Here is a 14,844-nt window from a genome sequence, read left to right on the forward strand (position 1 = left end):
TTCTGTTGTGGTAGCCCTAAGCTGAGGTTATTAATATATAAATAAAATTAATTGGAAACATTTTTGGCACTTGTCATCTGCAGCTCTTTCCAGTGGGATGGTCTTTGCCCAACTCACTTCAGTAGACACTGACAGAGTGATAAGGAGGTGTAGAGAACATACCTTAAAAATGAAAATTTAGAACAACTTAAGGCATTACAGCTTTCCTGCTCCATACCCTCATACAGATGTGTCCAGAAACATCTCACAGCTCTCGGAAATCCACCTTCTATGTTTCTTCCAATTTGACCAGCCAATCTCTACTCTGAAAAACCCAAACCAAAGCAAACCAACCAACAAAAATGAGCCGCATACACCACGCAGAAGGAAATGCCCATCCTCGCTCAGGGTCAGTGCGGGCTCTCTACCATCCCTCACCCCCCACCCCCCAGGCTTCGGGGCAGTGGTCTGGCCTAGGTCCCTGAGACTGGAGTGCAGTGCTCAGAGCGACTGCCCCCTCTTGTTCTAGAGAGAAGAAAGCCTCTAGGTTGTTTGCTGCCCTGATGTGGGACAGTGAGGGCTCTGGAGGGATTCACTTAGTTCTAGACCCCTACCCTACACAGGAGCCCGAGGACTGCAAGAAGAGCAGAGGGCATTTATTCTCTTGCTTTCAGCTTCGCATTGGGTGCAAAACACCAAATGAACAAATGACTATCAATATATGCCAAGCTGGGAGGGAAGGTGCAGATCACTTAGCTGCCTTGACATCGATTTTCACCTGCTTTTGTTGACGAAGCTGCATTCGTAAGTAGTGATAAATCCATTAGACAAACATGACACTCCATTATTCACAGTGTCTACAGCGGCCAGGCATGGTCCCTGGACATGGGGCTGATGTGATAAGGCTTTGTCTGGCGCAGGTGAACCTCAGTGAGCTGATGGGTGGACAAGTGGACAGAGCCTGTCCGAAACTGGCTGGGGAGTGGGGGAGGAGAAGGACCTCCGGGCCCCTGGTGACCACACGTTGCACTTACCTGGGTGGGGGCAGGTAGGTCTTGATTTGTATCTCACTTCTACTTAACTTTGGGACCTTGGACAAGCTATTCAAACTTTCTGAGCTTCTGTCCTCACCTGTCTTTGAGGCTTAGGGACTAAGGAATGCAGAGCAGATTGTCTTTTACACTACCCCCTCCTCCCCACAGCCAACCTGGGAGGTTGGCAGGATGGCAAGCCTTCCCCTTCTTATAGACAGGCGATTCAGGGTTAGGCCTCCCCAAAGCAGCAGAGCCAGGAACAGAATGCAAGGGCACAGACTTTCTCATTCCAGCTCCAGGGTTGAGCCCTCACAGCATGCTGCCTTTCTGTTCCTTGTGTTGTGAAAATAATATTGCCATTTTGTCATTAGTAGAAATAGGGAGTTGGTTGATAAGCTCGAGCCACAGAGAATGCAGAAGGAGAGTTTGTGATTGGCCAGAATTCCACATCCCTGGAGAGGGGTGCAGAGGCTAGGGGGCTCATTGACACAGTACCACCAGCTCAGCACAAATTTCCAGTGAGGTGATGCTGGGTTTTCAGTGAGGAAAGTAGGACAGGGTGATGGGACCCCTACATAGCCGGGAAGAGTGCCCGGGGACTCAGGGCTGGCCCGGGATCAGAATGACAGAACAGCAGTGAGAAAGCTTCCATGTGTAGGTGCCAGGCATTGTGGGCACCTCAATCCTCCTAGTGATGCCCCAGCTATGTGTACGAGACCCTGAGCTCAGGTGTGCCAGGAAGAAGATAGAGTCTACATAGCTGTCTGGGGGGAGCTGGAGTCGGGGCTCAGCACTCTTCATTCCCTGCTCCAAGGCAGAGGGAATAGGGGGCTGAAGTGAGGGGGCCCAACTCCCAGCCCAGGCAGGTGACTCTATGCATCTCCTGCTGGGTCCATGGAATGTTTCAGAGAGCTGAGCAGGTTGGCACCCTGCTGCCTTCAAGGCTCAGAAGGGAGGGCAGGAGCTGGGTAGGAGTGAGGGATCATCCCTGGACTAGTCACTGAGGCTCCATGAAGCCTCAGAACCTGGGAAAGCCCGGTTGCTCTGTGGGGACATCCCTCTAGGGAGCCCTACCTGGTTCACTTCACAGCCCTGACTGCTCCATGCCCCAGAACCTCATGAGGGCGTAAACTGCATGACCCGAATATGAACATTCTCTGCCTTTTAACCTCAGAGTTAGGTCAGGACTTGGGGACAGAGATTGCCTTCTCTCTCCCCTGTCTCTGCCCAGCATGAGCCTCCGCTTAAATGCTGATGGCTGACTTCCCCATCTCAAGGGCATTTTAGCCCCGACTCTAATAAGAACTGCAAATAGGAACTTGATACGAGGATGAAAACAGTAGCAGGGAGAATATCACCGTCTGGTGACTTATGGACCATTCTCTCTGGACTTTTCACAAATACTTAGTGATGATGATAGCCTAGCCACGATGAACCCCTGGGACCCACCTATGTCTGGTTCCCCTCCCCTTCCTGAGCTATAGGAGACCAACCTCCCATCCTCCTTGCAGATGGGCAGGGCCTCCTGGCTAGCTCTGACCGGTAAGATGTCAGCAGAAGTGAGATGTGTCTCTCTGGACTGCAGCTTTGCTCCAGTCTGTGTCCCTCCTGGCCACACACAGCACCTGTGGCACTTATGTGGCAAAGGCAGGACTGCTGTCACCTGATAGGGCATGGATTGGTGAGCCTCTGCATGGGGGATAGCTGCCCTGAGAACTGCTAACACTCACAGTGGCTCTGGCTGGTATAAGTGAGAAACACACGTCTGTTTCAGTAAGCGTCTGAGAATTTGGGGTCATTTGTGAGGCAGCATTACCTAGCCTGTCCTGACTAATATGATGTATATACAGGCTGCTGATTTCAAAGCAAAGAAAATGGAGACTCAGTGAGGTTAAGGGACTTATCCAAGGTCGTAGAGCTCACAGCCAGGCCAATTTTGATACAGAATAGCTGGGCTAGCTGGTGAGTATCTGACAAGTCCTCCAGGGTCACCCAGGCCTTCAAGCCCATGTTGCAAGTCACAGAGTATGTGCCAGGTGGGGAACTCCTCAGCCTACCCTGAACCCTCTGAGTTCACAAAGGGCCTTGTGGATAGAAGATGCCGTAGAAGCTAGTGGTCCTACCTGTATACAAGGTGAAGGCCTGGTAAGAGTGAGCCAATGCCCCTGCCTCCCAGATACACAGAAACTAGGCCGAGGTTTACCTGGCCAGGTCCTAATTGGCACATGGTAATCATGCCCTGAGAAGCCTGCCTGCTAATTGCTTTTGCTATTTCTGGACTCTGCCCCCTCCTGATCTGTCCTCCTGCAAGAGACAGAAATAACCTGACACTTGGAGGGTAATTATCACCGAGCACTTCCAGCATCAGCAGACGCTCTGCAGCAAGATTCAGGTCCCTTACTCAGCATGTGGGTTCCAGCCCAGGAACCATGGGGAAGTGCCTGACCATAGCTGGGGGAGCCCCCTGTCTCCCCTTTTCTCCTATAGTGAGTTTGACTCACTGAAGCCCACTCTCTCTCTCTGTTCTGTTGGTCTCGATTACACTTTGTCCTCCTTTACCGTGCCCCAACTAATGAGAAGTGGCCCACAAAGACAGTTCCTGGGTCTAGCTTCCCCAGGCTACCGGCCCCCAATGGTGTCTCTTTTCTTTCTACGAGTCTCCACTACTTTGCAGAGGCAATAGGAAAAGCCAATACAATGTGGTTAATAGTTGCACTTCTAGTGTTAGGAATGAATGAATGACTGTGATCGTGGCCAGACAGTGAGTACTTGGTGTTCAGAGGAAGGTGAGAGCCTCATAACTGTTCTTTGAACACAGACAGGAGTTCAGCTCAGAGACAAACAACTAAAGCAAAGCCGACGTCTGGGCCTGTCTGGGGACTGTCCCCGCCTTCAGGAAATCTAGTGGGGACCCAATTGTTATTCTAGTCTTTCCCCAAGTCTGCTCTGATGAATCTTGAGGCAAAAGTCTGAGGCCAGGTTAGAACAGAGAGCATGCAAGGTTACCTCCAGCATGTCCTCGAAAATAAATATCAGTTGTCTGTCTCTTCGCCTCCATCTGAATCAGAGAGCTCACTGGGAAGACATTAGTGCATGGCCAGTCCCCTCACTGATTTAAACAGACCAGCTAAAGCCAGCCTGTCGTTTAAAGCTCAGGGGCCTCTTCTCCTCTGGGGGTCATTTTACCCTTTGGAAATGGCAGGTACTGCCTTTCAAACCTGCTTAAATCAGGCCCTCTGTGGGGACCAGAGCTGGAAGAGGATTGGAAGTTTTTCTTCCTAGGAAGACAGTAATTGCAGTTTTGTCACCAGTGATGACGTGTGGTGAGCAATTAATTCTGGGGCTCCCCGCCTGTCACCATGTATGACTCCTACCCTGAGCAGCCCCCCTTCTTAGAGGGCTTGCATCCTCCCTTTCAGAAGACAAGCTAATTTATTGTCCACCTAGTTCCCCGGGGGCAGTGGAAGCTCTTGCAGCTGATGGGTAAGCACACCGAGGGTCCCTGTGCGGTGACAGTGCTGTGTGTGGCAAGGAGAGGAGAGGCAGAGAGAATGCTAGCCAGGGCTAACACCTGTAGAGAGACAAGTGTGTTTGCAAATGTAGAGTAATTACAACACCCCTATGGGGGAAGGAATTATTATTATTATTCCCAGCATAAAGATGGGGAAACCGAAGAGAGATTAATCAACTGCCCCAAGGGCATACTGCCCCAAATGGCAGAGCAGGATTCAAATCCACAATAATTAAATTGTGGAAGGAGCCGAGATGCCCTCAACAGATGACTGGATTAAGAAGATGTGGTCCATATATACAATGGAGTATTACTCAGCCATCAGAAAGAACAATTACCCAACATGTGCAGCAACGTGGACGGGACTGGAGGAGATTATGCTAAGTGAAATAAGTCAAGCAGAGAAAGACAATTATCATATGGTTTCACTCATTTATGGAACATAAGAAATAGCAGGAAGATCAGTAGGAGAAGGAAGGGAAGAACGAAGGGGGGGTAAAGCGAAGGGGAATGAACCATGAGAGACTATGGACTCTGGGAAACAAACTGAGGGCTTCAGAGGGGAGGGGCGTGAGGGATTGGGATAGGCAGGTGATGGGTAGTAAGGAGGGCACATATTGCATGGAGCACTGGGTGTTATACACAAATAATGAATCACGGAACACTACATCAGAAACTAATGATGTACTGTATGGTGACTAACATAACATAATAAAAAATTGTTAAAAAAAACCTAAAAATAAAAACAAACAAACAAACAAAATCCAGCCAGTCCTAACCAGGGCACTGCATGGCCCTCCCCTGGGGACCACAAACAGCAACTGGGAGGGAGCGTTCTTGGAATCAGGCAGCCCAGCTCAAAGCCAGCGTCACCATCACCATCACCATCTGTGCGCACTTGGGCAAGTTATTTCTCTTTTTCTTAAGCTTCAGTTTTCTTATCTGTGAAGCAAGGACAGTGGGGTACCCACTTCAAAAGATTGCCATGAGGGTTAAATGACAGAAGACCAGGCTGTCTCCTGCTCCCTAGGGCCCATGACTGCCTCTCTCCTGTGAGTGGTGTGAGGAGGCATCACGGCTCTTTTCCCAGTGCCCCACTGGGTCATTGCTGCGTCTAGAGCAGTGCTGACTTCTAAACTGAGAACTGAACACCCTGGAGATTTGGGATCCGAATTCCTTATTACATTCTTAGCAGCCGTCACGGTGCTCATGTCGGCAGCTTGGTCTCCTGCTCAAGGCCCTGAGTTCTGAGTGTTCACAGGCTTCGTCGCCCTTCGGCAGGGGTTCCCGGGGCAGGTCTGGCAGGGACGTGATGTGGCTCTCTGTAACCAACAGCAGTCTGCACCCCATCAGAGAGAGCAAATCGTCCAGACAGAGGCTGGGAAATGCTTTATGTGTTGGGTTTGAGGAAGATTTACCTCCTTCATTATGATTTTTTCAAGCTCATGTTAAAGTAAGTTATGGGGCTTTGAAAAAATAGCCCAGGGCAGAATGAGGAGCAATGCACGGAAGCATGGGGGGGGCAGCCTGGGACCCAGCCCTGCCTGGGGGTTCACCACGGTTACTGTGCCTTAGCCACTTTACCTCTCTGGGCCTCGGTTCCTCCAGTTGCACAGCCAGAAGCTTGAATTCTAGTGCTGGGCTTTAGGTTTCCTTCCAGCTCTTCTCTTCCATGATTTTTGTGATCTATAATCTCAGCTAAGGTTTAAGGCACAGTAAATACCCCAGGGCCCTGAGTTGAGTCAGGGCACCTTCTAAGGACTGCTTATGCCTCAGAAGAGGCTGGGGGAAACGGCTGGCCTTTCTAGGCATGGAGAGCACGTCCCTGGGTTTCTTCTGACAGATGTTGCCCAGAGCAGAGCAGACTTAGCTGCTCCGAACCTGACTTCCTCCCATCCCTGCCTCTTCTTCAGGGTCCTGATTTGAGAGGAGGCAAGCTGAGAGACGGCCCAAGGGCACCTCTGCAAGACATTATTTGATGTCAGAATCCTGCTGCCCATCTCCCTGGCATTGCCTTTTGCTAGAATCTGTCACAGACAAAGCTACTAGCTCTGCTGCGAGAAGGAGGGAATTCTCTCTAGAGCCAGGATGCGACTGGAGAGTGAAGGGAAAGTGGTATTTTGAGGAAGAGCCATCCTGGTAAAAGGCTGCCTTCGTGAGCCTTTTGGGAACTGCGACTTCTCCCGGCCTTACAGAATTGGGGTTTAGACAGCAGCAGTCTGTCTCACCTATGGGGACACAAGGATTAGAAGGTTCTGTCCAGCTTTTGTTTTAATTAGGAGGACTGAGATGAGAAGGAGGGAGGCAGAATCAGACCAGTGGGAAGTAGTCGTGTTTCTGTGGGTTTGCAGCACTTACCATCATTAGTCCACGTCCGTTTCCAGTCCTGGCAGAGGGGCACGGTAAAATGGTTAAGAACACGGCTTTTCGTTCAGACATACCTGGGCTCTGAGCTTGTCTTTTCTTTTCATAGGCTATGTGATTTGGAGCAAGCCACTCACCCTGCCTGTGCCTCGGTTTCCTTAGCTGGGAGATGTGAGGATAGATGAGATGAAGTATGTGAACTGCTAGTGTAGGGCCTGGCTCATAGCATACAACCCACAGATGTGAGAGCCGTCATTACCCACCCACCTCTGGTTATCCGGGCAGGCTGTTGGCTGCCCAGTAACCACATCACCGATTCATGCTCACCTAGGTATAAAAATCTATTCTTTAGATTCATTTTCCTGCCCATTTTTAATTTTTCCATTCATTTCCTATTTTTCCATTGATTTTTATAACTTTCTGTCTAATTTTCCTCAGTTAAGATACCTAGTCTCCAAAATCTAGCTAGCTCTCAATTATCTATCTATCTATCTATCTATCTATCTATCTATCTATCTATATCTATCTATCTATCTATCATCTATCTAATTATCTATCTCTATCAATCTATCTACAACCGTATTAGATACTGGCTTATTTGTCGAAGGACATATATATTTTAGAGCGAGCCATCTGTCCTGCCCACATGCAGATGAGCCCTCATTTTCCAAGGAGCATATTAACGGCACAAAGGCTAAGAAGCCAGCAGGAGGCCACCCCTCTGGTCCTTGCCTCCATGCCGAGCATCCCTGCAGACCTCTTCTATCCTCTTTACTTCCATTTTCCCATTTCCTTTACTGTGGAGTTGATTTTCCCATTAGGATACCTGTTTGGCCTCTTTCCCATCTGTCTAAGATGCCGACTTGGTCCTGTTCTCATCAACACTATTGGGCACACATGTCCACTTCTACTTTGCTATCACTGCAGGGCCCAGGATGAGGACAGGGACTAGGAGACGGCTTTACCTGTAGACAGGGGAGAAGCAAGGGTAGGGGGCCAGGGCTATAAGAAGTAATGTTTGGTGGGGTGGAGTGGGTCCTCCACCAGCCCCTGTACTCACTGGATGCGGAATCTGGGCCAGCTTCACCTCTCTGAGACTCAGCTTCCTTATCTGTGACACAGAGAGATTGGACTAAGTCTTCTATACAATGTAGGATTCAGTTTTCAGTCTCCATACGTAGGTGATGTCTAGGTTCATACCAGGAAGGAGCAGAATGTGGTGACTTGAAACTGGTGTACATATATGCACAGAGACACGCTCATATACAAATACATATACTCACAGGCATGCTCACACACTCACTCACACGCATACATTAACACTCATGCACATGCATCTGCGTGTGTACACACAATCACTCAGCATATGCACTGTCATTCACATCCAGATCAGAGCCAAGAGTTTTATGGGGTTTTTTTGTGGACATATGGCATTTACTGACATATAGAAAGAAAACTAGAGTGAGGGAAATAGGCATCACTCTACGGACACAGACATTGACGAAGGAATCTGGGTTGATGGGAAAGGGCATCATAAGTCCAAGTCCAAGTCTCCAAGTCCAGACCCTTGGAGACCTCAGTGACTTCTTGCTTACCACCAACTGTAGTGAGGTGGCTACTGGAGGGCATTTGATGTCCTAAACATTTAAAGGCATATGTGAGTCTCTGCTGCCCAGGGCAACAGGTAACAGTTGGGGCAAACAGAAACCAAGCTGATTCACTGGAAGAAAGGCTGAGTGATGAGGAGCATTAGGGAATAGGGCCTGGAAGCTCTGACTGTCCCCACCTGACCTTCAGATGCTCCCCAGTTCCTCCTGTGCCTCTGGTTTCTTCCCGGAACCCTGACCTGGCCATTTTCAGACAGCTCACCCAGTGGTACCCTCACTTTCTGGGGTGGGGGGGTTTGCTGAAATCCTCAGTGTGTCCTGCTGCCCCACCTGGATCACATCGTCTGGGCCATCTGAGGACCCAAGACTGTGGGTTCTGTGGACTGGAGGGATTCTGAGCAGAGCTGGTGGGATGGGAGGGCTGCAAGGCACAGAGACAGGCTTCCAGAAAGCTACGAAGCTATCTTCCTACAGTTTTTGAATCAAAGCCTTGAGATCTTTAAAATGCCAGCAGTGTTACAGCATGGGCCAGAAAAACAAATGTCCCTGTGCACCCAACACCACCTAAGCTATTGGCCATTTCTTGTCACTTGAGCTGAGTACAAAGGATTGGGAGTGGGGGCTTGAGGGAAGGGTCCTGGGCCAGCCATCCAATCTCGTGCTGGGCCTGAGGCAGGGGCCTGTGTGGAGACCCCAGCTGCAGCCACTGCTGTCTGCTGATGCCCCCTCAGCCTTCCCCAGTGCACCTGCTGCTGGGGGAGTGCCTGCCCCCTCCTCCCTGTGGAGGGCTCTCTCCTGCACCAGCAGTGCCTCCCCCTGCAAGCCACTGCCAGCCTGCAGCCTGGGAGTGTGGATACCCTGATGGCCTCCAGTCCTGGGGACAGAGCCAGTGCATGTGGGACCTGGTCTCCCAGCAGGCCCGAGCACCAGGCCGCCACAGTGCTCGCTTTCCTTCTGCAGGCTCACTATGCCATGCCCTCCCTCAGGCCCCCTGGGCCCAAGTCTTCCTCTGCTTGGGAACCACCCTCGGCCCATTCTCTACACGCTGGGACTGGGAGTGGGTCATCTGGACCTTCTAGACTCACACTTCAGTGCCCGTGACATGGGCATAGTCCGGCCTCACAGATTGCTCAGAGGAGACCCAGCACAGGAAGATGCAGCCCACTGCAAGGGGAGATGCCAAGTGACCCAGAGTGAGCACACAGGCCTTGCACAAAGCATGGGGCTCGCAGGGCCCAGCACAGGATGCGGGCACCCAGCCACGGGTCATGGGAAATCCCGGTGAGGGCGGCCCTGGTGGGGAGGTCACAGGAGGGTTCCAGAAGAGGCAGGCGACAAGGAAGACAACAGGACAGAGCTTCCCAAGGAGGTTGATGGAAGAATCAGAGGATTGCAGAGGCCTTGGGAAGACTCGGAGGCCCTGGAGATGTTGGCTGAACCGCTGTCATTTGGTCAGAAAAGGTGTGTCAAAAACCCCCATCAACACTGGATGATTTACTCTTCGTTGGTTCTAGGAATCAGTGCGTACCTGCCATGAGAACTCATATTGCATTAAGTCTAGGATATACTTACTTTTCAGGACTAGATTTTTCTAGAGGAAGTGCTAAGCATGGGTCTCTCCATTCTTTTCTTTGAGCAAGTGGTCTCTGTTTTCAGGAGCAGATTCCTGGTGCTCATCACCCCTGCTAACCCTGAGGACTGGCCCCTGTCACCACCCACAGTGGACATGACTGCATGGGTTGGGGGGGTGCTCACTGATGAAGCCCCAGTGTTAGTACACAGCAGGGACCCCAGATCCTCTGCTGAATGAGGGAGGGCCTGAGGGAGGATGGGAGTGAGGGAAAGAGGGAGGGAGGGTGGATGGAAGGGGTGGAAGGGAAGGAAAGAGGCGGGGGGAATGAATGATGGAGTGAATAAATGATGTAGGGAGGGAGGGAGTGAAACCACGGAAGTAGGGTCCCTACATCAGGAGCCATTATTTGGGGTGAGGTCTGAGGGCATCATAGCCCGGGCCCTGGATGGTGGCTCAGGGCATGTCCAACTGCCCTCCCAGTGCTGACCATCCTTCTCCTCGGACCTGCTGTCATCCCGGATCCTTTCTACCTCCTCCTCCAACAATTCTGAATGTTTCCAGGAGCAGGGTGGCAGGAGCAGGGGGATCTCAGGAAGGGGCTTCCTGATTCCTGTGCCCCAGAGGAAGCTGTGACAGCAGCTACAGGGCATCCTATCATGAGGACTGGGACCAAGGATCCCATCCATCTCCTTGGGCATTAGTGTTGGTGCATAGCCTGCTCTCTCCACCACTGCTGTGATGAACATTCCTGAAAATACATCTGTGAAAAACCGAGCGAGAGTTTCCAGGGGTGAGTCTGAGGACGAGCGTGCTAGGTGATGGGTGCACCTGTGACCTGGGATGGGCGCTGCTCACTCTCCTCCTGGACAGGGATGCCCGTCACCCTTCTCTCCAGGGGACCTGTGGGGGACATTCTCCCCAGGGCTGCTGGTCCCCGGACCAGATACCTGTCAGTCGGAACGTGACCAGTGCTTCCTCCACAGGGTTTCCTTTGCCGGAGCCCTTCCCTGGGAGCTCGCACATCTCTGACACATACTCCCCGCATGCCTATCCTCCCCCTTGGACTTGCATGTGTTTGGTCTCTGTCCCTGTGGAACCCAGTGACTTGGAGCACGGTTTGGACCAGAGGCAGGGGAAACCTTTCTCTGGCCTTGGGTTGTGAGCAATGCTTTTGCCCTTTGTGGTGTGTCTACTAGCTTTCTGCATTTCCCTGGTTTCTGTGTGGGTCACAGGAAGAGCCAGCTGTTTCCTGTCTGAGGTCAGGCCGTGGTGTCCCAGCAGGAACAGGGGTCTCGGCCCTGAGATTGTGCCCATAATTCCTAAAGTGGTCTCTATGATCATGTCTGATCTGCAATCCATCAGGGATTTCAGTATCGAATAAGGGAAATGCTGTGTCAAATAAACACAGAAAAAAAGGAGTCCCCTTTGAAAATAGGTGGGCAGACACGAAGGTACCTATTGTGTGATTCTACTTACAGAAACATCTGGAACAGGTAAAGAGACAGAGAGAGCAGCTTAGGGGTTTTGAGGGTGTGGCCTGGGGGAGAAATGGGCAGGGAGGGCTTCTGGTTCAGGGACTCCTTTGGGGAAGGGGATATTCCACAGCAATGTGTTCTGGTGGGGTGGCACAACATTGTGAATATACTTAATATGCATGACGTGTTCAATTGCAAACAAGTAATTTTATTTAAAACAAATAATAAACAGTATACAGAACATGAAAAAATAAAGTAAGAGTCAATATGTACCAGAGAGAAAGAACATAGGGGGAGGGGATGAAACATGCCGGTGGGACTTCGGCTTCCGGTGAAGGAACTAAGGGTAATTGCACAAGCAGCCCTCCCTGCAGGGCTGTGGGCTCTGGATGCGGCTCTGGGAGCCCTGCAAGAGCAGGAGTAGGGGCAGGGGTTGGGATAGGGGCAGGGACAGGAGCAGGGACAGGTGCAAGAGCAGGGACAGGGACAGGAGCAAGGGGAGGGACAGGGTCAGCAGCAGTGGCAGGTGCAGGATCCAAGGCAGGAGCTGGGTGAGGGGCAAGAACAGGAGCACAGGCAGGGGCAGGCGGAAGGGGCAGCAGTTCTGGCAGGGGAGGGGGCAGGAGCTGGGGCAGGAGCTGGGCCCAGGGCAAGAACAGGAGCACAGGCAGGGGCAGGGGAAGGGTCTCTGGCAGGGGAAGGGGCNGAGGGAGGATGGGAGTGAGGGAAAGAGGGAGGGAGGGTGGATGGAAGGGGTGGAAGGGAAGGAAAGAGGCGGGGGGAATGAATGATGGAGTGAATAAATGATGTAGGGAGGGAGGGAGTGAAACCACGGAAGTAGGGTCCCTACATCAGGAGCCATTATTTGGGGTGAGGTCTGAGGGCATCATAGCCCGGGCCCTGGATGGTGGCTCAGGGCATGTCCAACTGCCCTCCCAGTGCTGACCATCCTTCTCCTCGGACCTGCTGTCATCCCGGATCCTTTCTACCTCCTCCTCCAACAATTCTGAATGTTTCCAGGAGCAGGGTGGCAGGAGCAGGGGGATCTCAGGAAGGGGCTTCCTGATTCCTGTGCCCCAGAGGAAGCTGTGACAGCAGCTACAGGGCATCCTATCATGAGGACTGGGACCAAGGATCCCATCCATCTCCTTGGGCATTAGCGTTGGTGCATAGCCTGTTCTCTCCACCACTTCTGGGATGAACATTCCTGAAAATACATCTGTGAAAAACCGAGCGAGAGGTTCCAGGGGTGAGTCTGAGGATGAGCATGCTAGGTGATGGGTGCACCTGTGACCTGGGATGGGTGCGGCTCACTGTTCTCCCAGACATGGGTGCCTGTCACCTTTCTCTCCAGGGAACCTGAAGGGAACTCCACATCCTCACATTCTCCCCAGGGCTGCTGGTCCCCAGACCAGACACTGCTGGTCTGAGGGTGACCTGCGCTGCCTCCATAAGGTTTCTTTTGCCGGAGTCCTTTCCAGGGGCTCCCACATTTCTGCCACATACTCCCCACGTGCCTATCCTTCCCCTTGGACTTGCATGTGTTTGGTCTCTGTCCGTGTGGAACCCAGTGACTTGGAGCATGGTTTGGACCAGAGGCAGGGGACACCTTTCTCTGGCCTTGGGTTGTGAGGAACGCTTTTGCCCTTTGTGGTGTCTTCCAGCTTTCCACATTTCCCTGGTGTCTGTGTGGGTCACAGGTGGAACCAGCTGTGTCCTGTCTGGGGTCAGGCTGTGGTGTCCCAGCAGGAACAGGGGTCTCAGCCCCGAGATTGTGCCCATATTTACTAAAGGGGCCTCTATGTAATCCACAGGGGATTTCAATATCGAATAAGGGAAATTCTATGTCAAATAAACACAGAAAGTAGTCCCTTTTTGAAAATAGATGGGCATTTCGTGATTCCACTTATAGAAACACCCAGAACAGATTAAGGAACAGAGAGAGGGAGCCGCTGAGGGGTTGCAAGGGTCTGGGCTGGGGGAGAAAGGGGCAGGGAGGGCTCCTGGTTCAGGGTGTCCTTTGGGGAAGGAATGTTCTGCTGCCGTGTTCTGTGCCGCGGTGGCACAGCGTCGGGAATGTACTTCTTGCTTATGACGTGTACGACTGAAAACGATTAATTTTATTTAGAATAAATAATAAACAGTATACAGAACATGGAAAGATATTATAACAGTTAAAATATACCAGAGAGAAAGACTATATGGGGAGAGGATGAAACACTCTGGTGGGACTTCGGGTTCCGGTGAAGGAACTAAGGCTGATTGCACAAGGAGCCCTCCCTGCAGGGCTGTGGGCTCTGGATGCGGCTCTGGGAGCCCTGCAGGAGCAGGAGTGGGGGCAGGAGCAGTACTGGGCTCAGGCGCAGGCTCTCCGTGGGCAGGTTCTCCCTCAGGCTCCTCCTGGACGGCTCCAGGCTCTCCGTAGGCAGGTGCCAGGTCACCCGCTGGCTCCTGGTCTCCTGCTGAAGTCACTGCAGGCACCACGCCTCCCTCTAGAGCCTCTGAAGAACTTGGAGCTGGCTCTAGTTCCTCAGATGGTGGAGCAGCTGCGAGAGGAGAAAAGCTCACCCTTCTGCCTGCCTCTCCCCGTGCCTTTGCAGAGACAGAACCCAGCCCAGGGGCGCCCAGAGAAGCTGCAGCCAGGAAGGAACCCTCCCCGGACGTCTCCCCGACTGCAGTCCACCCACTGGGTGCTCTGAGCCCGGTCCTTGCTTCTGGACCCATACCAGCCTCTGGGGGGCTCTTCCCTGTGGGGCCGGCACCGACCCATCCCCGCATACCCCATGCACCCAGCCCNACATACCACATGCACCCAGCCCCAGCCTTCTCACCCTCGGGTTCGGCCTCCGTGGGCTCTTGTTCCTGGATCACACTCACTGAGTGAATGGCTACTGGGGACAGTGGCCTGGGTGGAGTCAGAAGCCTTTGCAGGTGATCCTCTGTCCCTGCTCCTGGAGAGGAAGGCGTGTCCACAAGCTCCCTCTCGGTGTCCTCCTTGGCCTTCTGCAAAGACAGGGACCGGTGGCCGGCCCAGAGGCATCACAGCCCTGCCAGGCCATTCCCACTGTCCTCCTACCCAGTCCCCCTGCTGCTCCCAGATCAGACACAGACCTGTGTGTGCATAGCCCTGCACCTGGAACGCAGTGACCCATCCCTGCAGGGCTCGGGATAAAGCTTGGGCAGAAGGGTGCAGCCCCCGCACACCCCGTCCCACCCAGCCAGGCTTGACCTGGGGTGTGAACATGACCTGCCTATTGGACATTGACCCCTCATCAGCCTGCTTCTGCTCGGAGTGGCCCCA

At 52.5% G+C, this 14,844-nt stretch overlaps 1 protein-coding gene across 1 annotated transcript in view; it reads right to left on the reverse strand.

Annotated features, from left to right (window-relative positions):
- Window positions 1-9,576: 9,576 nt before the first annotated feature.
- The window catches only part of LOC109489244 (vegetative cell wall protein gp1-like), an 11,415-nt gene continuing 6,147 nt past the window's right edge, over window positions 9,577-14,844 (reverse strand). Inside the window, exons 4-8 of the mRNA XM_034665991.1 lie at window positions 14,375-14,546; window positions 13,742-14,089; window positions 12,490-12,612; window positions 10,556-10,678; window positions 9,577-9,659 (exon numbers count right to left, since the gene is read on the reverse strand). Coding sequence (XP_034521882.1) covers window positions 9,577-9,659; window positions 10,556-10,678; window positions 12,490-12,612; window positions 13,742-14,089; window positions 14,375-14,546 — 849 coding nt within the window. The remainder of the gene's footprint in view (window positions 9,660-10,555; window positions 10,679-12,489; window positions 12,613-13,741; window positions 14,090-14,374; window positions 14,547-14,844) is intronic.

This window comes from Ailuropoda melanoleuca, chromosome 8, assembly GCF_002007445.2.
Source record: "Ailuropoda melanoleuca isolate Jingjing chromosome 8, ASM200744v2, whole genome shotgun sequence".
Taxonomy (NCBI): Eukaryota; Metazoa; Chordata; class Mammalia; order Carnivora; family Ursidae; genus Ailuropoda; species Ailuropoda melanoleuca.